At 34.0% G+C, this 24,457-nt stretch overlaps 1 protein-coding gene across 1 annotated transcript in view; it reads left to right on the plus strand.

Moving 5' to 3' along the window:
* The window catches only part of LOC138699436 (uncharacterized), an 86,530-nt gene extending 64,779 nt beyond the window's left edge, over positions 1 to 21,751 (plus strand). The window contains exons 18-25 of the mRNA XM_069825301.1: positions 685 to 868; positions 3,512 to 3,820; positions 9,362 to 9,600; positions 9,863 to 9,935; positions 15,052 to 15,263; positions 19,186 to 19,394; positions 21,134 to 21,266; positions 21,340 to 21,751. Coding sequence (XP_069681402.1) covers positions 685 to 868; positions 3,512 to 3,820; positions 9,362 to 9,600; positions 9,863 to 9,935; positions 15,052 to 15,263; positions 19,186 to 19,394; positions 21,134 to 21,266; positions 21,340 to 21,531 — 1,551 coding nt within the window. The 3' untranslated portion in view covers positions 21,532 to 21,751. The remainder of the gene's footprint in view (positions 1 to 684; positions 869 to 3,511; positions 3,821 to 9,361; positions 9,601 to 9,862; positions 9,936 to 15,051; positions 15,264 to 19,185; positions 19,395 to 21,133; positions 21,267 to 21,339) is intronic.
* The last annotated feature ends 2,706 nt before the right edge of the window (positions 21,752 to 24,457 follow it).

Raw genomic sequence — 24,457 nt, forward strand, 5'->3', positions numbered from 1 at the left:
TTCTAGCCGGTATCTCTTGCGTTCTTGTAGCGGGCACTGAAATAACAGGTGGTCGACTGTTTGTGTGGGGTGTTCACAGGAACATGAAGAGCCGTTTGGATTGTCAATTTTGAAACGATCAAAATATGAGTTAAATTTTCCGTGTCCAGTCATGAATTGCGTGGATATGTATGATGGTTCATAATTCTTTGCGGTTAGTCTATCTTTAACTGTGGGAAAATATAGTGATTTTGTGATTTGGCCATTTGTACTATTTAACCACATTGCATTCCAGTCATTTAAGATGTTCATCTTCATTTGCATTTTTACAAAAGGGAACATCAGTGCACCAAAAATGAAAAATGTATCCTAAAATTATAGAAAATTTTATTTAATCTATAGTCCTCGCTTAACAAAAAAATACTTTGAAAAAGGTTATCTCTATGATCAATAGTTTTGTCGGTGTAATTTAGAGACACCCTGTATATAGTTCATTTACTTACAAATGGCTTTTAAGGAACCCGAAGGTTCATTGCCGCCCTCACATAAGCCCGCCAGCGGTCCCTATCCTGTGCAAGATTTCCTTTGCTGTGGTGATGCCAGAGGATCAGTCCTATACACTGCTATTTTAATTCCTCTTTTACGCTACACACCCTGTATTAGTCAACACACTGTCAACTTCATTCGTATCGCTTTACATTGCAGTGTCAGAAGCTGCTTGCATGCAGTGCACAAGACTGCAGTCATTCCAAAGGCAGAGTGGAAGTAGCGACAACCACCGCAACGTTACGAGATCTACTACCACACGCGCAGTACTCGGTCAACGTAGCCGCTCTGGCGGCCAAGTGGGGACCAGCAGCTTATATCTGGGCAGCTACAGATATCGCTGGTACACATCTTCTCTGCCAGAGTAGACTGCTTATACAGAGTGATTCACGAGGAAAGGTAAAACAGGATGTGAATTCTGAAGTCATTCTGAGTCAAAAAGTTCATATGAATATAGGTCCGTTTTCGAACGGATACGGAGATGTGGCTCTTTGATTTCACAAAAACTTCTGAGATTCCATTGTACTAACTCGCATTTAGAGACAGATAACGGAAAAATTTAAGAGTTTATATTCACGTATGCATACCTACCTAATATTCTGGAAGTCGGGGTCGATGTTTTCTCACATTTTCAAAGGTACCTCCTTCTGCTTCAATGCACTGTTGCGCTCGGGCGTGAATCGCGCTCATCGCTCGGGAGAGTTGCACGTGGCTGTTCTTACGCCGCATCCAAAATACGGTCGATTAGCGCCTCTCTAGTTTCCCCGTTCCTTTGCTATACCAAGCCATTCATCCAACCCCATAGACAGTGGATACTCTTCGATATGGTACCCTTCTGTTCGGAAAGCGTCGTTCATATTCAGCGACGGCACGCAAGGAACTTCCATCACACAAACCACAAACATACACAATATCGGCGTATTCTGCAGTTGAAAATTTATAAGGCATCTTGAAAAACACAACTTAACACTTCCGATAACTGTACCTATATAACTACTGTACTGTAGGTAGCTGACTGAACTGCTGTGAACCGATAAGTGGTAGCGTATTTGTTGTGACATTTGTAATGCCCACCACCCGGTTTGTTTCTCTTCTCTTATCTACATCGCTCACAATGCAGATTCCAATGTTACGTCATTCATCGGTGATCTTGTCTCACGTCAGCAGCATACGGTAACGTCTGATTCACATTGGGGCGAGACGTTTCACCAAAAAATGCATCTAGCTCCGCCATCGTTCGAAAACGGGCCTATGTTCATATGAACTTTTTCACTCAAAATGGCCCAGGATATCGTATCCTAATTGTTTTATCTTTCCTCGTGAATCATCCTGTATAACTGAATTTTATTCTCAGTAACATAATTTGACAATACTGTAGGATGTCTTCTCTAAAGGGGGGAAGATACAGCTATTAGCTGTGAAATTCAATATTTTTTTTTTCTCAGCAATGAAAAACTCTCTAATCTTGAAATATTATATGACCAACATACACTATTTTTTCAATTGTATACTATTTTAAGATTTAGTGAAACTATTGCCGTTAAGGGTAATTATCAATATTAATCCAGAAGCTCATGAATTTTAACAAACATCTGTTCCCTAAGTATTCGTTTACATTGGTGCTAATAACTGTAATTTTATCTATTGTTTTTCTTTCTTTGACAACTGCTATGGTTTTTAGCTTGAGGAGCTCGGGCGTAAAACATGATAATTGACATTTTGGTAAGAAAAAAATGACATATGTAGTGTATAATATGGTATCTTACATTCTGCGTCTAATGCAAGAGTTAGTTTTCCAACATCTCAACATACGGCAGAAGTATACAGATTTTACTTTCCTGGTAATTATACAAACTCTTGCATGTATAAATGTTTAACTATCTAATTATTTCAAAACACTAAAACGTCACTTATCATGTTTTACTCCCGAACCTCTCATTTTATGGACAAATAAATAAAAAATTAATAATTGAGTGTACTAAGAAACAAATAAATGAACATAAAGTGAAGAAACAAATAAATAAATAAGCAAACAAATAAATAAGGAACAAATAAATAAAAATACATAAACAAATAAATAAATAAATAAATAAACACATCAACACATAAATAAGAAAACAACTAAGTAAATAAATATATAAACAAATGAATAAATAAACAAATAAACGCACCAACAAGTAAATAAACAGATATACAACAAAATAAATGAACAAAGAAATAAATAAAATATATAAATATATAAACAAATAAACAAATAAATAAATAAGCAAATAATCACATTAACAAATAAATAAACGGCAAATAAATAAACAAAGAAATATATAAATAAATAAGCCAAACAAATAAATAACTAAATAAATAAGCAACAAATACATCAACAAATAAATAAGCGAAGAAATTAATAAACAAATAAATAAATAAACAAACATACAAATAAAAATATATAAACATATATAAAGAAATAAATAAACAAACACATAAACAAATAAATAAACAGATATACAACAAATGAACAAACAAATAAATAAAAAATAAATGACAAATAAACAAAGAAATAAATAAAAATATATAAACATATAAACAAATAAGCAAATGAATAAATAAATAAGCAAATAAACACATTAACAAATAAATAAACAAAGAAATATATAAATAAACAAGTCAAACAAATAAATAACTAAATAAATAAGTAACAAATACATCAACAAATAAATAAGCAAACAAATTAATAAACAAATAAATAAACGAAAAAATAAACAAACAAAAAATATATAAATATATATAAACAAATTAATCAATAAACAAACACATACACAAATAAATAAACACATATACAACAAAGGAGCAAAGAAATAATAAATAAATATGGAACGAATACATAAACATATAAATAAACTAATAAAGAAACGGCGCAGAAAATCACAGGAAGCACAAGGAATAATTTGTTTCGTTCACCCTGGTATTTTATACTCTATATTGTTTTCAGAGCCTGAAGTAGCTCCGGACCCGAGTTCAAGCTCGGCTGCTGTCCAGAGAACCAACACCAGCTTCACTGTTCAGTGGGAGCCACCCCTGGACTGCTCGAACCTCAACGGGTACCCCACAGGTTACAAATACCAGCTATTCTTGCACAGCAATTCTACATTACTGAAAGAGGGAAGCACAGATCTCACCACGGCCACCTTCACGCACCTGGCACCCCACACTCAGTACATCGTGAAGGTTTTCTTGGAGACTTCCGAGGGGTGGAGCGCCGATCACCCCTTGCTTATTCCCGTCCAGACCAGGGCAACAAGTAAGTGTAACTCTAATACTGTACCGGAAATCAAGCTATTTCGTGATATTAGAATAAAATTTTTATCTTATAACAAATCATACAGCTGAAGACGATATGTGACAGAGAAAGAAAAATTGTTTGTGCGAGATCGTGCGTATTTGCTTGGTTTCCGCACAAAACCAATCCGCGGAAAGTCTAAAATTCCACATTCAGTATTCCCAACCTAACACACATAACAATTTCCCTCTTCTTAAGTGACATATTGATTTTACTGCTTTAGGCTTTTAACATATTATTTTTAGAGACGTTTAACATAGTAATAATTATAAATTGGAAACTTACCACTGCAATTTCACCTAAATTGCACTGTTAATTATTGTTTTTAAATATTTGCAAAAATTAAGTAAACTCTACAACTCCACTAAGTTACTGCATTCGTGATGCAAGTAACATTAAGGAAGCCGTGAAAAAATCAACAAGATTTCAGACTCATCATAGACTGGGGAAAAAAAAGACAGACGTATATCACAGCCTGCTGGAGTATAGTAAACACAGAAAACATTTTAAAGCAACAATGTTGAAGATAGATATTTTTGTTTTGCAAATTTGCCGTCATTGAATAGAAACCAAGATGGAGATTTCATTGCAACTAATTAGAAATTCCTCTTTCAGGTATGTAATAAACGATATTCGCACAAAATAATGTACGATACACGAGCGGTATGTTTTCTTTCAATTCTCGGAAATTAAAAAAACTCAACTACGTTTCGCTTTTTCAAACTTTTCCTCGAACATGAAAACTTCAACATACCGCTCTTGTAACGCATATTACTATTGTATGCATCTGAAGTCTGATTAGTGTAATATTATGTAGCTAATCGACGATAATATGCAGTGGAAGGGGAAGGAACTGGCCACCCTACCCTATTTTCTCCTGGCATAGTTGCCTCATAAGTAATGTCATCTTGGTATCACTTATGGGTTCAGACCTGTCTTCGGACAGTTGACTATACAACAAGTCTTTTCACCGTCTCCTACTGGAAAGAAGTATTTCAACAGCTTATCAAAATTGGACTTTTTTTACCAGTGTTTGCCCATCGATATTGAAAATGTTATTACTGTATTTGCACTTAGTTCAATGTTTTCAGGATATTAAGCCTAATTATGTCTGATCTCGTACATTAGGGCCTATATCTCAAGTCTTTATTTTAATAAGTCTGTTTGGTACATCTGTCTTATACGAGTATTTTATAGTGATGAACATCTGATGAAATTTCCTACTTATCATCAGGGTGTTAAATAGCAGTAATAAAATGATTACTTCCTCTTCAAGAGCGAAAATGCGGAGGACAGCTATAGAATGAAAAAGTTGGACGGAATGGACGAAGGCTCCCCCACCGTTTTCATATAAAACAGGACATGCAAAGAAGAAGAAGAAATTATTAAGTGGCAACCATCTGGTTTCTGCCCCGTTCTCTACTCGCCCCAATTGCTAACGCAAGCTGTGGACAGTGGCTCGGCAATCATATCCCGGAAATCCTTTGGCAATTTATTTAATCCATTTTAATTATATAATGTGGACTTTACGTCACTAATAAAAATGTTGCAAACACATTCATTACGTAACTAGTTAGGTAATTATATTTATATTACACAACTAATTAGGTAGTGATACTTATATTAAACCCGAGTCACACGGGGATAGTTTACAGGAGTCAATATCTTTATTTCTTTATTTTGAATAATTATATTCAATAATTTCTTAGGTCTATTTCCATACATTTTCACTAGAACAAGCCATATAGTGTTGCAATTAATGACTTTAAGTCTGTTTGACGCATACAAATTAATCTAACAATTACACCACCAAGCAATCTAATAGCTGCTTGAAGCCTCTAAACTTCATGCTATATTTGTGATCACACGGAGACATTAAAATTGAAACCATGCTTGAAAAAAAGCGCGCGCTGAATGTTGTATTCGTAGTGGTGTTTGAATTCTTGTATTCTGTTATAGTTCATAACCAGGGAAAGGATTTATATGTAAATACATATTTACTTATAAAGCTAATATAATTTATATTTTGCATTATCTTTATGTTTCACAATGTGTAGGGTTGAAAAATCCTACTTTTATTTTCCATATTTTTCCATATTTTAGAGTTTAGTACATATTTTCGTTAATTTCCATATATTTTCCATATTTCATATAAAACAGTCCATATTATATTAGGTTTAACAATAAAACAAAACAAAATTCCATTAACTTTTAAAAATACATTTCAACAATAGAGATTTAAACACATGTTCAGTAATCCCTTTAACATCAGAGTTATTTGAAAATTAGCAGTCCTATCAACAATGGGAAAGTAAGTTACAAAACTGTATTAATTTAATTTAAAATTTTTAACAGACTTCAGTTGTGCAGCTCAACAGTTAAATGCCAGTCAGAGTACACATAGGTTCAGTTTTGTAAATCATACTATAAAGACGGTAAATATGCCAAAAGTACGTCATTCAGTCAATTTAAAATCAAAACTAACAAGTTACATTTCAGAATTTAAAGAAGATGGTTTATCAACTGACAATAAAATATTATTTTGTAATTTGTGTCAGTGTGCAGTATCATCTACACAAAAGTTCCTGGTGCAACAACACATTACAACTAGTAAACATCAGGCCAACAAACAACTAAATTCCAAGCAGAGACAATTGTTTTTAACACAACCAACAACATCGAATGTAAGATCTGAGTTTAACATCGACCTGTGCCGTTCTCTCATCTCTGCTGATATTCCTCTCTACAAACTAAAGAATAAGGTCTTCAGGGAATTCCTTGAAAAATATACTCAACATACAATCCCGGATGAGTCAACACTTAGGAAGACGTATGCTCCATCCATCTACGATGAGACAATACAGAAGATAAGAGATGAAATTAAAGATAGTTCAATTTGGGTTTCCATTGATGAGACTCCCGACAAAGAAGGTAGACTTGTTGGTAATGTAGTTATCGGTTTGTTAAGTGAACAATATTCTGAACGAATTCTTTTACATTGTGATGTTCTAGAAAAGTGCAATAACAAAACTATAGTTAAACTGTTCAACGAAGCTATGGGTATCCTGTGGCCAAAGGGTATTATGTACGATAATGTGTTATTCTTTATTAGCGATGCTGCCCCTTATATGGTCAAAGCTGGACAAGCATTATCTGTTGTATATCCTAAATTGACTCATTTTACTTGTGTGGCGCATGCATTTCATCGTGTGGCAGAAGTGGTCAGAGACAATTTCCCTAAAGTAGATTTGTTGATTTCATCAGTGAAAAAAGTATTTCTCAAAGCTCCCAGTAGAGTTAACGTGTTGAAAGAAATGTACCCTGAAATTCCATTGCCACCAAAGCCAATTTTAACTAGATGGGGTACATGGCTAGAAGCAGTTGAATATTATGCCGAACATATAGACTCTATTAACAATGTTCTCCTTGCATTGGACTCTGAAGATGCAGTCTCAATTGATACTGCGAAAACAGTTACCTGTGACATAAGTGTGAAGAATGACTTAGCTCACATTCAGCATACATTTTCATGCATCATAAAAACGCTCAAAAGTCTCCAAAATAGGCACCTTTCACTATCTGAAAGTTTTGAAATTATAAATAGTACTGTGGAACAACTGATTCGTGGTAGAGGTAAAGTTGCAGATGCAGTAAGAGCTAAGGTGGACACTGTACTTTCAAAAAACCCTGGATATGAAGAACTACAAAAGGTTGTTGCTGTGATGAGTGGTGAATCAACAGTGAAGATTAACTTGGACTTATCCCCAGCAGACATTGTGAAATTGAATTATGTACCAGTTACTTCTTGTGACGTCGAACGCTCTTTTAGTCAGTATAAATCTATCCTCAGAGACAATAGAAGAAGATTCACTTTTCAGCACTTGAAAGAAATGTTTGTAACCTATTGTTATGGTAACAGACAATAAAAATTGTGTTTTGTTGAAACTACATTGGAAGATAAGGTACGTCCATTATATTTTTTGTTTAGTTTGATTAAAATGTACCAATATTTAACGTACATAGTCATTTTTTTATAATTTTAAGTCCATATTTAATTCCATATTTTGGTAAAAATCCATATTTAATTCCATATTTTGGTAAAAATAACTACATATATATTTACATATTTCATATATTTTTAGTCCATATAAATCCGTTCCCTGTTCATAACAATCAATAGTGAACTGGGATTTTTAGTTTGGTGAAACTGAAGATGCCGCCAGCACATATCAAGCATGTCTACAGCTAATTGGCGCCTTGCTATTGTATGAATTACAAAATATTCTTGAAAAAAAGGAAAAGAGAACATGGGTTAAGAAATGGATTCGTAGAAGAATTATGCACGGTGCATCTAATATCTTGTTGAAAGAATTAGCTGAAGAAGATTCTGCAGAATACAGGAAACATTCAGAATGAGTCCTGTTTTAAGGGATTTAACTTTTTTCGAATCACTTCTACGTCTGTTTTCGAAACCTTGTTCCACGAGTTCGCTGACTAGTTTCTGGAATAATAATTCCCGCTTGTTTTATTGAGGTATTCTTTGTCACGTATATTCCATACAAGTTCATACTTCTCATACACTTCCAAAAATTTTATCATATCGTTGGAATTCCACTTAGGGGCGCTCATTATTAACAATTATTAATTTACTTCGACAATAGGCCTAAAACTACAAACTTTCTACTTGCCAAGTTGCTACAAGTTCGCATTCACACGCGGGAAGTGATGGAGTCAAGTTGGTCACGTGACGGGAAAGTGGACACAAAAGTTGATGGGTCGTCAACTCAAATTCTGCTTGACAGCCAAGTCACAACTTGACTGTCTCGACCATATCACACGGCGAAAGTTGAACGAAAGTCGACTTGCTCCAAGCACTTGACTCCTGTACACTATCCCCGTGTGAATTAGCCTTTAGGTAATGAAATGATACTTCTATTATGCAACTAATTTGGTAATGCTACTAACTAAAGTATGCCAGCATTATTTTCTCCGACACACTTCCTACATTTCTCTTATAACACCAATCTTTAATTTTTGTATATTCCACTTCATGTCTTACGCGGGATTTCCATGGTACTAAATATTCAATTGCTAAATTTGCAGCATTTTCAATATCTGAATCTTCGTTTGAACTCATTTTAACAATGTTTGTTTATTTTTCCTAGTACTGCTGTTCTTCTGTTATAAACAAAAACCTATCGTGTTCAAAACTAATAAAACAAACATAAACGAATCGCCTCTCACAGGAAGAAACTAATAATAATACAATCGCCTCTCCACAGAAGGCATTTTCTAAACTAATAAAAATATTACAAATACTTTTATTAAAAAAATATTGTTTATCCAAGTGGCTAAAGCGTTGTACGATATACTTATCATGACATCATATTATAATACTCGAATGGTTATCAATCTCGTATTGTAATATGAAACGTTACAATACTCATATCAAAAACAACAAATAAAAAATACACTTATAGCAACTCAATTTTGTAATTTCAGCTCCTGATGTGGTTGAGGGTTTGACCGTGTATAAGCGCGGTCGTCGCATGCTTGGTGTCCGATGGGCTCCACCGAAAATGACGTATGGTGATATTGAATCCTTCACCATTTCTTACAAGAAAGAATCTGATCCTTCTGCCATGAGCAAAGTTCTCAAACAAACCCCTTGCATCGCCTGGCCTCATCTGTTCTGCTACACAATCGACAACCTGACTCCGGACTCCAAATACGTTGTTCATGTGAGTATCAGTTTCTTGCGTCACGATTATAAACTCAGAACGTCATCATTAAGTGGGAATATTTATTTTCCCTTTGCTATTGAGAAAATAAAATGCATTTATGTGCGCAAGAAGACAACCTTACTTCTTATAAGCGCGTATTTGCCTTTACGTAACACTCCTAGGCAAAGGGTTAAGACCAACTTCGTATATAGTAGAACGAGAATAAAATAGCATGCATAGAACAGTATTAAAGGTAACTTTAATTGTACAATTGTTTAAGGTACAAACTAGAAATGTTGAAGTGGCAGAGGATGGAATTGCGTCATCTGTGGCCGCTGTCACAAAGGAGGCTGGTAAGTAAAGGCAATGAACGTATTATTAGTTAGGGTGAACAGTAACTTCATAAATTTTAATTTTACAAAAAAAAAAAGTTTTATACAAAAGTTGTTCGAGATAAACCACAAAATAGGTATGATACCAGTGCTGGAAAAAAGGTATTCAGACATATAGGGTGTGACAGTAAACTTTAAATTTTTTAATGACACCTTATGTCCTATTCCATGAAAAAAATGTTAGTGCAAACACTCGTGATGCCCCACTTCGATTACTGTGATATTCTGTTTACTGACCTAAGCGTTACTTCGGCGAGAGACTACAACGTGTTCATAATATGCGCGTCCATTTCGTCTGCAATATTCGCCGGGCTGATCACGTAACACCATCCCTCGAAATGTTGTCCTGGCTCCGTCTAGAAGATCGTAGGAAAATCCACTGTCTTTCCCTTCTCTTTCACATATTACATTTCTCCACTCCTGTCTATCTTGCGTCTCGGTTTCAAAATTTATCCACCCATCATAACCTAGACACACGATCACAACACTCCTCAATATTATCCATTCCCTCTCACCGAACATCCTCATATTCATCTTCTTTCACTGTGGCTGTTCCTCGACTTTGGAATTCCCTACCGAGTAATGTCAGGGACTGTCAGACGTCAAACCGATTTAAGAATAGACTAACGAAATATTTTTCTAACAATTCTTGTTAACAATAATAGTTGTTTCAGGTTTCTCAATGTTTAATGGTTATATATATCACAGATAAATATCTAAATTATCTCATTATTATTATTATTATTATTATTATTATTATTATTATTATTATTATTATTATTATAACTATTTCTTACCAATGTTTATTATTGTCACACTAACATTACTTATCCAACTTTCATTATTTACTTTCATGTTGTTTTATGGTCTAGATATTAATGTAATAACTATGTAAGCAATTGTATTCAATTAGAATTAGAGTCTGGCTGGGCGGAAGAGAAGGCCTACTGGCCTTAGCTCTGCCAGATTAAATAAATAAATTATTATTATTATTAAATTATTATTATATCATTACATATTCCGAATCTCCATTACATTTTACGTATGAATGTCTAGAAATTTTACCCACTCACGGATTCGTGTCTTTTAACTAATTATTTATTAAACTTGTTTTGTGAACTTCAAACTTGAGACAAATAAGTAGTGTAGGCCATAAAACTAAACAAAACACTATCACTAACCAAAATTTACAACAGATGCTCAGAATGAGAACCATTCATAGCCAAACAATGTCCCAGTCTATCATGAAAACAGTCCATTGTCTTTCTCACAGTTACATGACTGATCTGTTCCATCTCATATCTACAGTAGACTGTTTTCGTGACAGACTGGGACATTGTTTGGCTGTGAATGGTTCTCATTCTGAGCATCTGTTGTAAATTTTGGTTAGTGATAGTGATTTGTTTAATTTATCGCCTACACTACATGATTGTAGATAACATTTCCAAGAGAATTTCGAAACATTATTTTGTGCGAGATCGTGCGTATTTGCTTGTTTTCCGCACAGAACCAATACGCAGTAAGTGTGAAATACCACATTCAGTATTCCCAACGTAACACACATAACAATTTCCCTCTTCTTATCGCTTAAGCGCGACATTCATTTTACTGCTTTAGGCTTTTAACATATTATTTTTAGAGACGTTTAACATAGTATTAATTATAAATTGGAAACTTACCACTGCAATTTCACCTAAATTGCACTCTTAATTATTGTTTTTAAATATTTGCAAAAATTAAGTAAAGTCTACTACTCCACGAAACTTATTGCATTCCTGATACAAGTAACATTAAGGAAGCCGTGAAAAAAATCAACAAGATTCCAGATGCCGATGTTATTACTGCAATATGTTGTATAAATAATATTTTTAAAATATTAAAATGAAAAATAAATTATTACATAACCTTACCGTTTGTTTTAAGTTCGCATTTATAGACTGGGGGAAAAGAAAAAGACAGACGTATATCACGGCCTGCTGGAGTATAGAAAACACAGAAAACATTTTATAGCAACAATGTTGAAGAAAGATATTTTGGTTTTCCAAAGTTGCCGTCATTAAACAGAAACCAACATGGAGATTTCATTGGAACTAATTAGAAATTCGTCTTTCAGGTATGTAATAAACGATTTTCGCACAAAATAATGTACGATACACGAGCGGTATGTTTGTTTTCATGTTCTCGGAAATTAAAAAAGCTCAATTAGTTTCGCTTTTTCAATATTTTCCTCGAACATGAAATCTTCAACATACCGCTCTTGTAACGTATATTACTATTACAGCACCGTTATACTTTCTCCAACGTGACAATAAGAAAAACTTAGCAGGTTCATAGCTTTGTTATGCTGCATACCGTTACGTAGAACGAGTATGTGTGGGTGCCATCACCTGTCGACAAAATGCTTTACTATTCTGCATTTCTTGACGAAGAAGACTTGCCGAACAGTGCGCCGAACAAGGGAAATATAAGGAGAATAAGGGAATACAATGACTAAAAGGGAAATGCAACAAGTACAAGGGAAATATAAGGAGAATAAGGGAATACAATGACTAAAAGGGAAATGCAACAAGTACAAGGGAAATATAAGGAGAATAAGGGAATACAATGACTAAAAGGGAAATGTAACAAGTACAAGGGAAATATAAGGAGAATAAGGGAATACAATGACTAAAAGGGAAATGCAACAAGTACAAGGGAAATATAAGGAGAATAAGGGAATACAATGACTAAAAGGGAAATGCAACAAGTACAAGGGAAATATAAGGAGAATAAGGGAATACAATGACTAAAAGGGAAATGCAACAAGTATAAGGGAAATATAAGGAGAATAAGGGAATACAATGACTAAAAGGGAAATGCAAGAAGTACAAGGGAAATATAAGGAGAATAAGGGAATGCAATGACTAAAAGGGAAATGCAACAAGTACAAGGGAAATATAAGGAGAATAAGGGAATACAATGACTAAAAGGGAAATGCAACAAGTACAAGGGAAATATAAGGAGAATAAGGGAATACAATGACTAAAAGGGAAATGTAAGAAGTACAAGGGAAATATAAGGAGAATAAGGGAATACAATGACTAAAAGGGAAATGCAACAAGTACAAGGGAAATATAAGGAGAATAAGGGAATACAATGACTAAAAGGGAAATGCAACAAGTACAAGGGAAATATAAGGAGAATAAGGGAATACAATGACTAAAAGGGAAATGCAACAAGTACAAGGGAAATGTAAGGAGAATAAGGGAATACAATGACTAAAAGGGAAATGCAAGAAGTACAAGGGAAATATAAGGAGAGTAAGGTAATACAAAGATTAAAAGGTAAATAAAGGAATACAAGGGAAATATAATGAGTACAAGGGAAATATAAGGAGAGTAAGGTAATACAAAGATTAAAAGGTAAATAAAGGAATACAAGGGAAATATAATGAGTACAAGGGAAATATAAGGAGTAAAAGGGAAATAGAAGTACAAAGGAAATACAAGGGAAGTACAAGTTCAATGAAAATGCAAGGAGAAGGGGACACAAAGTGTACGAGGAAAATATAAGGAGAGTAAGGTAATACAAAGATTAAAAGGGAAATAAAGGAATACAAGGGAAATATAAAGAGTACAAGGGAAATATAAGGAGTAAAAGGGAAATATAAGTACAAAGGAAATACAAGGGAAGTACAAGTTCAATGAAAATGCAAGGAGAAGGGAACACAAAGTGTACAAGGAAAATATAAGGAGAGTAAGGTAATACAAAGATTAAAAGGGAAATAAAGGAATACAAGGGAAATATAAAGAGTACAAGGGAAATATAAGGAGTAAAAGGGAAATATAAGTACAAAGGAAATACAAGGGAAGTACAAGTTCAATGAAAATGCAAGGAGAAGGGAACACAAAGTGTACAAGGAAAATATAAGAAGAATAATGTAACACAAAGATTAAAAGGGAAATACACGGAGTACAAGGAAAATATAAAGAGTACAATGGAAATGCGGAGAGTACAAGGGCAATGCGAATATAAGGGGAATACAAGGAGTATAAGGTAAATAAAAGGAGTGCAGGGGAAAACAAGAGTAATACAAGGAGAACAACCGAAATACTAAGATAATAAGGGAATACATGGAAAACAACCAGAATGCGAGGAGAACAAGTGGAATGTAGGCTAAGGAGAACAAGAGCGGTTTCGTTTTTATGTGACAATCGATCCCTAAGTTACACTCCCAAACCTAGCGAGGAGTTTTACGTCAGAAATGATTCCAATAAACCAGCGTTTCTCAAACTTTTCTGAAGTGGGGACTACTTTTTTTAAATCAGAACAGTTCCACGGACCACCTTACTCTTGTTCCCTTCGAAAGCAAATTTATCATTTGTGTAGCATATTTTAATACCAATATACTTACATTTTAATGTAGAAATAATTAAAATTAATTTAATTCAATTAATTTTATATTAGTATTAACTAATTAAGTTAATGTTAATAGAAGAAAATTTCTTATATCATCTGCAAAAAGATAAATAAAAAATTAATGCAGAAACATGAGCGATTTTCAACAAGTAAAGATGCAATTTTGCATGTTCTATTATTGGTGTACGACGTACAGTGCGTGACCATTTCAATGTGAAAATTATTAAGAAAGTCATAAATTCTTGAAAAGGTTCGGTACTTTGGTTCTGTTATGAATTCGGGTGGCCTCTAGCTGGGTAACAGGCACAGCGCCAGATGTGCAGGGAAAAGATAGCGAGAAACACCACGTTCATAGTGCTTTAAATCCCTCTTCTGTTACTGAGAGTAGAGTGGGAAGGCGATAGACGGGCAAGGTAAATAAATTTCATAAAATGTCAGTACTGAGAGAAAAAGTGAAAGGCGATTGCCATGTCTCATTTACTAACTCTGTGATTTTCAGCTATAGTGTGATAAGCAATTCGATGAGTTTTATTTTTTCTTCTGTGTCTTTTGAAGGACGACAGGTGGTCCGCGGACCATAGTTTGAGAAACGCTGCAATAAACTATTTATTTTCTACAAGTTGTATGTCTCAATCGTGGGATATGTAATTGATACACTGTTTTACTCCTTTTTCTGCAGCCCCAGAAGCTCCGTCATTTATTCGCGTTGAGTCTCAGAGCCAGACGGATCTGACTATTGAGTGGGGAATACCGAACATGTTGAACGGCGTCCTGAGATCTTTTCTTGTCAACTTGGAGGAGACGGACTCCTTCAACATCACCGACTGTTGTCAGTATTTCCCGATCCAAGAAGTGGCCGTGCAAGCTGAGAAGGCCAACTACAGTCTTCAGGTACAAACTGTACTCATCATCATCATCATCATCATCATCATCATCATCATCATCATCATCATTATAAGATTTAGGCAGCCCAGGACGCAACGAGGAAGTGAAAGGGAACTCTTAAACTCTCTCCCATGTTCTTTCCGCTTACACTGCCTTTTAAACAAACATACGTAGCCACTGTGCATCAGTGACAGCCGAAAGTTCGTAAAAGCCTTATACAGGGTGCGGCATTTAACGTTTCCCATTTTAAGTTGGCGATTCTGTTCACATTGTTGGTAAAATATGTTTGCAAACACAGGGATTCGGTGTAGCAAAGCCTTGGATTTAGTTAGCCACATCCCAACACAGGGATTCGGTGTAGCAAAGCCTTTAGTTAACCATGGAACGTTGGCCGGTGCAACAGCGCATTTTCTGTGTTGAACAGTTTGTTTCAACCAAGTCAATTGTTGCTGTCCAGCGCGAGTTTAGGCGGATTTTTGGTGATAATAAACGTGGAGTTGCACCATCACGAAAAATAATCAGTGTGTGGGTGCGTCAGTGGCGTGAAACGGGATCGGGTCAAAACAAAGCTCGAGTTCGTCAGAAAACGGCGCGGACTCCTGATAATGTCGAACGTGTGAGAACGGCTCTGCAGAGAAGTCCGTATCGTTCCGTGCGGCGTAACTGGAACATTCAGCGCCTGTGGTTTCAACAGGATGGAGCCACATCCCATACAGCACGTGTTTCAATGAACACACTTCGTGCTGCTTTCCCTGGCCGACTTATCTCCAGATTAGGTGACATTCAGCGGTCCTCTGTTTCCCCTGATCTCACTGCACCAGACTTCTTTTTGTGGGGGTATCTTAAGAGTAAGGTCTACGGTCGTATTCTTAATGACATCGAGGACCTTAAAACCGCGATTCGTGAAGAAATTGCTGATGTTACACCTGAAACATTGCGGCGAGTAATGGCCGATGTGCAGGGAAGATTGCAACAATGCATTGACGCCAATGGAGGACATCTTAAAGACATTATTTTCAAAACATAAGATGTACTGTAATTCCAAGATTATAATGGTTGTAAACTGATTAATTTCTTGTAATCCGTCACTGAGCAATATTTTCTTCCTGTGTACTCGTCTCAGCCGGGGAAGGTGGAGTGGGGAGTTATGGGGAAATCTGCAGTACCTTAATTGAGTTAATAATGCCCAGGACTGGTTCAGACACTCTTGGGTCTGTCCTGTCTTCAACATTTGATTTTATACTCTGTTCTCTCCATATTCTATGAGGTTTCCAAGGACTATAGTTGTACACTTTTAGTGGTATTCTGATATTATCCACTGTTGTATGTCTGAACCATTTATGTCTATACACATTCATAATTTCCATAATATTTTATATTTATAATTTCTTTTTTAATTCTTCGTTGTATTATGGTCTAATTTTCTGTACCTAGCTAGAGGTCTAAGCGATTTATAGTTTAGTTCTTATGTATTTTTTTTTCCTTTAAAACTCATAACTATTGTTTTCTGGGTCTATATTCTAAATTATATTGTGTTATCTCATTTAATGCACACAATTCTCTCTGAAATCCATCTTCTCTTTCGGCAAATTCACTGTGTTCCAAAAGTCGAGGTGAGTTTTCGGAGGAATAGTATTTTTTAATGTATAGAGGTATAATAGTACATTATGCAACGAGCCTATAATGGTAGTAATTAAGACGCAAGTATGTGTGTTTATGAAACGAGCGCAAGCGAGTTTCATAATTTTCATACGAGCGTCTTAATTACCATTATAGGCAAGTTTCATACGACTTTTTATGCTCGACCATATTTCTAACTTGAAATTATTCACAAGTATTCTTGTTATGGTTATGTAAGTGAGGAGTGGAACTGACCTGAATTGTGAGATGTGCGCAGACGCGAAAGTATTGATTTTTTCCGAGGCACGAATGTCATTGACCTTGATATAATCTAGAGAATAACATGAACATTAGTCTTGATATAACCTGGAAATTGATTTAGAATTGAAAAACGAGATGACAAATTGAATTTATTTGAATATTATTTACAATTAACGCTAATTATTATAGTAACAGAACATAACCTTCTGCGACATTATTGGATTTCCAGCCTCCGTGACTTTTCGCTAATTGTCTTTCGATTGCATATCCGAGAATAATCGATACTTGCGGGTTTATAATGGTACAAAGGTGATTTCTCATTGGCTGAACAACTGAATTATAATGAACACGTATACTTTAATGAAGTACATTAAAGGGCTAGTACCAGGTGTATAATTACTACATTTCGGCATGGTCGAGCATAAACGTAATATTGGTGCCAGATGAAAATAAAACTCTCAAAGTTTTTCGTCTGTAAGTCTAGGCACTGAAGGTAACAAAAAACTGTAAAAATTGGACGAATACAATAATTTTCATTTTTGCAATTAATTATACAAGATGGATATGGCTGGCAAAATTTGAATCGTGTACAACCTGAATTTCGTCGCGTATTTAACGAAGAACTACCACACGAGAATAGCATTCGTCGTTGGTATAGACAAAAGAGACTGGAAGCACAGTCTACTATATGTAGTCGCGAAGCTCAAGATGTACTAAAAATGCAAACATGGGTAGTTGCCCGCCACTAGGATCGCTACTATCGCCTCATCATCGCAGATCTCTCTCCTAGTAGACGACAAAATATGTTACACTTTGGTTGTGTTCTTTTGGAAAAATTAGCACCTTCCTTCCATTATGGAAATATTAAATGCATAAAGTTAATTTATTATTTTAATGAAGTATATTAAATTCCACTATAAACTCGAAGATACCTGCAAGAAATAGGTTAATATTATTTTTGTTTGTGCAAAACGAACTGAAATTACCTATAATCGCTTCACTCATTCAAGATTATAGCGATAATTAACTATGAAACCAGTAAATATTAATTTGCATTTCCCTTTACAACAATAATAATGGAAATATGAATTAATGGAGTAACTTACGTGTACCGGTACTTGTAGTGTAGGCTTACGTAGTTAACAAAGTGGGATGAGGTTAAGCAACAATAATCACACCAGAATTGGAAATAAAACGTGATCAATAAATTTTATTGTAACAGACTTTTTCTACGACTCTAGTAAAGTAACAAATAAAAATAACAACAAAATTAACAGCTATAATTAAAAACATATCCTTTGAAAAAAAATGTAGGCCTAAGCAATAATAATCCCCCAGAATTGAAAATAAAACGTGATCAATAAATTTCATTAAAACAAACTTACTTTTTCTACGTCTCTAGTAAAATACTATTATTCCAATTATTATATTTTTCCCATTAACATTTTCATTACAACCAATAACGAACATTTCACAAGCATCAATGTGAAATACGCAACGAGCTAGCACTCGATGGAAATACGACACAGTCCAAAGTCGACCGTGGACAGTCTATTGTTTCTAGTTGCTAACCGCTTGGAGCGCTTTATCACGAGATTTGCAAAAAATCACCTCAAGCTTCGCGACTGTATATAGTAGACTGTGCTGGAAGCCTATAGAAGAAAAAGTGTACGGGAAGACTGTCGACAAATGATGAAACGGTAGAAGCCATCCGATGAGCATGTGTTCAGAGTCCAAACAAATCAGTTCGTAAATGTGTAATGTGTAATTAGTAGGACTTCCGAAAACGACTTTTTTAGTGGTATTCTGCTATTGTCCAGTCATGTATATGTGAACATCTATGTCTATACACATTTATAATTTCTATAACATTTTATATGGCCTATTATTATTATAATTATTATTATTATTATTATTATTATTATTATTATTATTATTATTATTATTATTATTATTATTATTATTTCAATAGAATCTTAAATTAATGTCTCGATGAAATGTCTCCTTTATTTTGTTCACAAACTGTAGAAATTTCACTTGTTCGCAGCTCACCGATCTGAAGCCTGCCTCAACCTACACCATCAGCATGACAGCGAAGACCGTCGCCCTTAGCCCCGCTGTGGCGTTGACGGCTCACACAAGGCCGCCTGTACCGCCCATGGACAACTTGATCGAGATGTCGGAGGACTACAACCAGCTGTCAAACACGCCTGAAGTTGTCGTCCTCCCGAGTCAAGTCTACAAAGATCTCATCACGTACGTTATTCATATATGGTTTGATGCTAGATTCTTAGGTTCCTGTACAGCGTGAAATAGGCAGAAACAACCACATCTTCGGAGTTACATAATTGTCCAACAAATGGATTTCTCTTTCTTTCCCGTCCTAAATAGTTTAATAGTTTAAAATTACATGTCTAAAAACAAAATGTACAGACAAGGTCAGTTAAAATGTAACAAATACAAAGAGATTGCACAATCAAAAAATCCGTCAAGATTATAAAACGGATTTAAAATTAACCAACTAGAGGTGTAAAATTTGAGAGCAGCTCTGCTTAAATTAAAAATATGGAATGGAAATTTATTTGCAACCTTCAACGACATTTGACAAACGTTGTTTGGGATTTAACAAGTCTACATGTTATGATATTGAAATAATTTTCTTGTCTTGTGTCATAGGAATGATTTATTTACTTATTTACTTACTTACTTATTTATTTATTTATTCATTCCTTCATTCATTTATTTATTTATGTACTAGCCGTACCCGTGCGCTCCGCTGCACCCGTTAGAAATAAATATAAAGTAATTACATAATTAAAATAGAACATTTGATCCAGGGAACATTCGTGTTTGATATAAGGATAAATAGTTTATGTTACTTAATTTAAATTGTATTTTCATAATTAAAATGCGATCATTTTGATCCAGAGACCACTCATTTGGTCATAAAAATTATTTTAGGAAATACAGGAAACGAATGTACAGAATAGCCTATCAAGTTTTCTGTGCATAAGAAGCTATTTTAATCTTACCTGTCCTCGATTCACTCAGAAGTTACTGTGATAACATTATAGCATTATGTCCATCTAGAGAAACTACACTTTGCAATGGTGAATTAATAATTAATTATACAAATCGGTTAATTTAGCTTCCGATATTACTTCATACAAACACAGAAACATTATCTGTAGGCTATGTTTCATAGCTTTCGATTGTTGCTGTCCAAGGCCCCTTATAGACGAAGTCATTTGTTTTTCAATTCATTACACCGCCTTAGATGGCAGTTATTTTAATTTTAAAACTCACTTATCTCATTAAATATCAGTCCTATCAAAATTTTTCAAGGAATAATACGTATCGGAAGTCATTTTTAAAGAAACGTTTGTTATGTAACATTTTTCACAAAAATCAATAATAAGCGAGATATTTCGATTTATTTAATTCAGGCCCCCTTATAACCCCCCTTTTAAAAAATGTTTTTTGAATGCCATATAGCCTAAAATCTAAGTTACAACGAACTTAATTTATATTCCAATTATCATCGAAATCCGTTCAGCCATTATCGCGTGAAAAGGTAACAAACAAACAAACATACATACATACATACATACATACATACATACATACATACATACATACATACAGACAGACAGACAGACAGACAGACATACAAACAAAAATTTCAAAAAAGCGATTTTCGGTTTCAGGGTGGTTAATTATATATGTTAGGACCAATTATTTTTGGAAAATCGAAAATTACCAGAAAAATTTCGGCTACAGATTTATTATTAGTATAGATTTATTTATGTATTTATTTATTTATTTATTTATTTATTTATTTATTTACATGATGCTTGCCGATTTCAGAGGATTTGCTCCGCGTGTTATATCAAAGTAGGTAAACACTGACTTCCTCCTATAGGCTATCCGGAGCAACGTGTTATACTGCATCTTGTTTGAATTTCTCTTGATAACCGTATACGATTATCTTTCAGCGGATATTTGATGTTAGTGCTGCCACAGGAGGCAGAAGCAGAAGCCAACGCCACTGTGTGGAACTCCTGGCTGTCCGGTGAACTAGAAGTCCTTACCAATGGCACCTTCTACATTGCTGCGGAGTTCCAACCGGTGAGTCTAACACATTTCATCGACTAGAGTACATCCAGTAGAACGCTTCTTAATTTATTTTCTTCGTTTGCAGTCTGATTTGGAAAACTCCACGACTTTCCAAATAGGCAGCGACAGCGAAATACGGGCTGGAAAATGGGGCGCTGTCCAGAACCCCGCACTGGAGGAGGGCGCGAAATACCGCATTGGCTTCGTGGCCGTGCTTGAGTACTGCGGGGTTCTCAACATTGGGTACACGGAGTCGCCAGACTTCCAGATCGAATGAGAGATCAGAAAATTAGCATTACATTTCCAAGAACTTATTCTGTAAAATACTGTCCTACATAAGTATATAATGAGGTTATCTGTGTTCCAATGAATTATTAACTTACAATCTCATATATTATGTTTATCCCGCGATTTGAGAGACAAATCTATTTACTGTTCTGACGACTGCATTGTATAACACAACTCAGTTATGTGAATAAAAAAAATTCTAAAGCTTATTTATTTGTTTACTTACGTACGTATTTATTTGCTTTGTATTTTGTATCTTTTATTAATTTATTTATTAGCTTATTTATTTATTTTTTATTTATTGTTTTATTTATTTATTCACTTATTTACTTACATATTCATTTACTTAATTTCGATTAATTTTTTATTTGCTAGCATATTTTTTATTTATTTGATTATTTTATTTATTTACTTATTTCTTTACATATATATTTACTAATTTATTTATTAATTATACGTTTATTTACTTAATTTTTATTTGTTTCTGTATTTACCTTCATATTTATTTACTTACTTAATTACAGTATTTACTAATTTATTTAAATTTTATTGTGAACTATTCTGTGTCGCAGGGTAAACCCAAAATATTGGGTCAGACCAATAAATTAAATAATTATACTTATTTTATATTTATTTCTCTGCTTATTTTTTATTTACTTACCTAATTTATGTATTTATTTATTTACTTTATTTATTCACTTATTTATTTTTATTATGAATTTACTTACTTATTTACATATATATTTACTAATTTATTTATTAATTATAATGTTGATTTATTTAATTGTTTATTTATTTCTATATTTACCTTCATATTTACTTACTTACTTAATTACAGTATTTACTAATTTATTTAAATATTTTGATTTACTTATTTTCTATTTATTTCCCGGCTTATTTTTTGTTTACTTACCTAATTTATGTATTAATTAATTAATTTATTTATTTATTTATGTATTTATTTATTTACTTTATTTATTCACTTATTTATTTTTATTTATTAATTTACTTACATATTTATTATCTTATTTTTAGTTGTATTAATTAATTTATTTATTGTTTCACTGTATATATTTATTTGTATTTTTGCTTAATTACTTACTTATTTATATATTATTTCTTTCTTTCTTTATTTATTTATATATTTATTCATTTACTTACATATTCATTTACTTATTTATTTATTCATTTTTATTTTATTTTTTATCTACTTATTTATATATTTAATGTATTTATTTACATAGGCCTATTTATTTAATTACAGTATTTACTTATTTTATCTGTCGTCTCATCTTGTGTATTTATGTTCCAAACATAACCTAAATATTCTATACCTCATCATAACACTTCCCGATACTTATGTATTTATTTATTTATTCACTTATTTATTTCATTTCTTTTCCTAGCACATTTAAGGCCAGGCCATAAGAATAAGGCCTTCTCTTCTACTCAGTATAAAAATATATTTAGCAAAAATAAATAACAGCATAATAATAATAATAATAATAGGCTAACAGGACAAAATAAGGATAAGTTTAGTCACAGGAAGTTAAACAATTAAAATTTCAGTGTTAAATAACACAATTTGTGTCAAAGAAACGATTAAAATGGTATAGACTTGTTAAAAAAATAGTTTAAGAAAAATCATATACTACAAAATTATATTTAAGAAAGATTACGTGCCAGACGTGGTCTCTTACTGCCAAACTTCGTAACAGTCTCCAAATATGCCAAAGAAAGATGCTGAGAAAGATACTAGGCTTATCACTGAGGGACAGAGTTCCAAACGAAGTGCTACAAAAGATGTCAGCAATTAAAGATCCAGCGCTGCAAGCCACCAACACCAAATGGAAGTGGGGAGGCCATGTTGCACGACTTAGAGACGGAAGATGGACGCAGAAAGTCACACTATGGGATCCCCGCATTGGCAAGAGATCACCCGGAAGACCAAGACGAAGATGGGCCGACCTCTTCAGTGAACGAGTAGGAAGCCATTGGTCAAGCAGACCAAGACATAGGGAAGACTGGAGAAACATAAGAAGACAAGTGAACAGCGACTAAAACCAGTGCGACAGAAACAAGCGAACAATACCAAAGTGTGCAGAATGTAAACCAAGTGAACAATTCCACTCTTACGCGGAGTAGCTCACCGCGTGAGACAAATAGAGCTCTCCCTCTATAGGAGGAGGCCTTTGCCCTTAACGGGACATTTTTTTTTTTTTTTTTTTTAGGCTAATCATTTCATTTCATTTCACATTAAAGAGACGAAAAGCAGTCTATTTGACAACCGGGTTTTGAAATTAGTCAATGTCTGACAACCCCTTAAGGTATGAGGTAGGGAGTTCCAATGACGAGAAATTGAAACGGTGAATGATGAAGAGTATCGGGAAGTGTTATGATGAGGTATAGAATATTTATGGAACATACATACACAAGATGAGACGACAGATAACTTGGGGTTGAGATGCGTAGAATTTGAAATATTAGAGAAACAGTGTAAAGTTCTGCGATCGTTGAGTCGAAGCCAGGATAAAGATTAAAAAAAAACGGTGAAATATGAATTGGTACACGTTTACGGTTACTTCGTTTGAGGTTTATGCCGTTTAATTTTGCAGATCTGACACTCTTAAATTAACAGTTCTCCTTTATGTATTATAACTTAAAATTTATTGCTGCAAATGTATTCTTAAAAACTTGTATATGAGCTAATCCATCTCAAATCGACCGAAATATAGAGAAAATTGACCTTACAATTTCTAAATACAATGAAACTTTTTTGTACGTAGAGAACTGTGATACAATGTTTTGTGCAAAGTTTGAGGCATCAGAACTTCATAGTGTTTAAATTAAAAATATTTAAATGTATCGTATTTTCATAAAATTAGCAAATTTAAACTGCTGTAGCTCCGAAACCA

This window comes from Periplaneta americana, chromosome 5, assembly GCF_040183065.1.
Source record: "Periplaneta americana isolate PAMFEO1 chromosome 5, P.americana_PAMFEO1_priV1, whole genome shotgun sequence".
Taxonomy (NCBI): Eukaryota; Metazoa; Arthropoda; class Insecta; order Blattodea; family Blattidae; genus Periplaneta; species Periplaneta americana.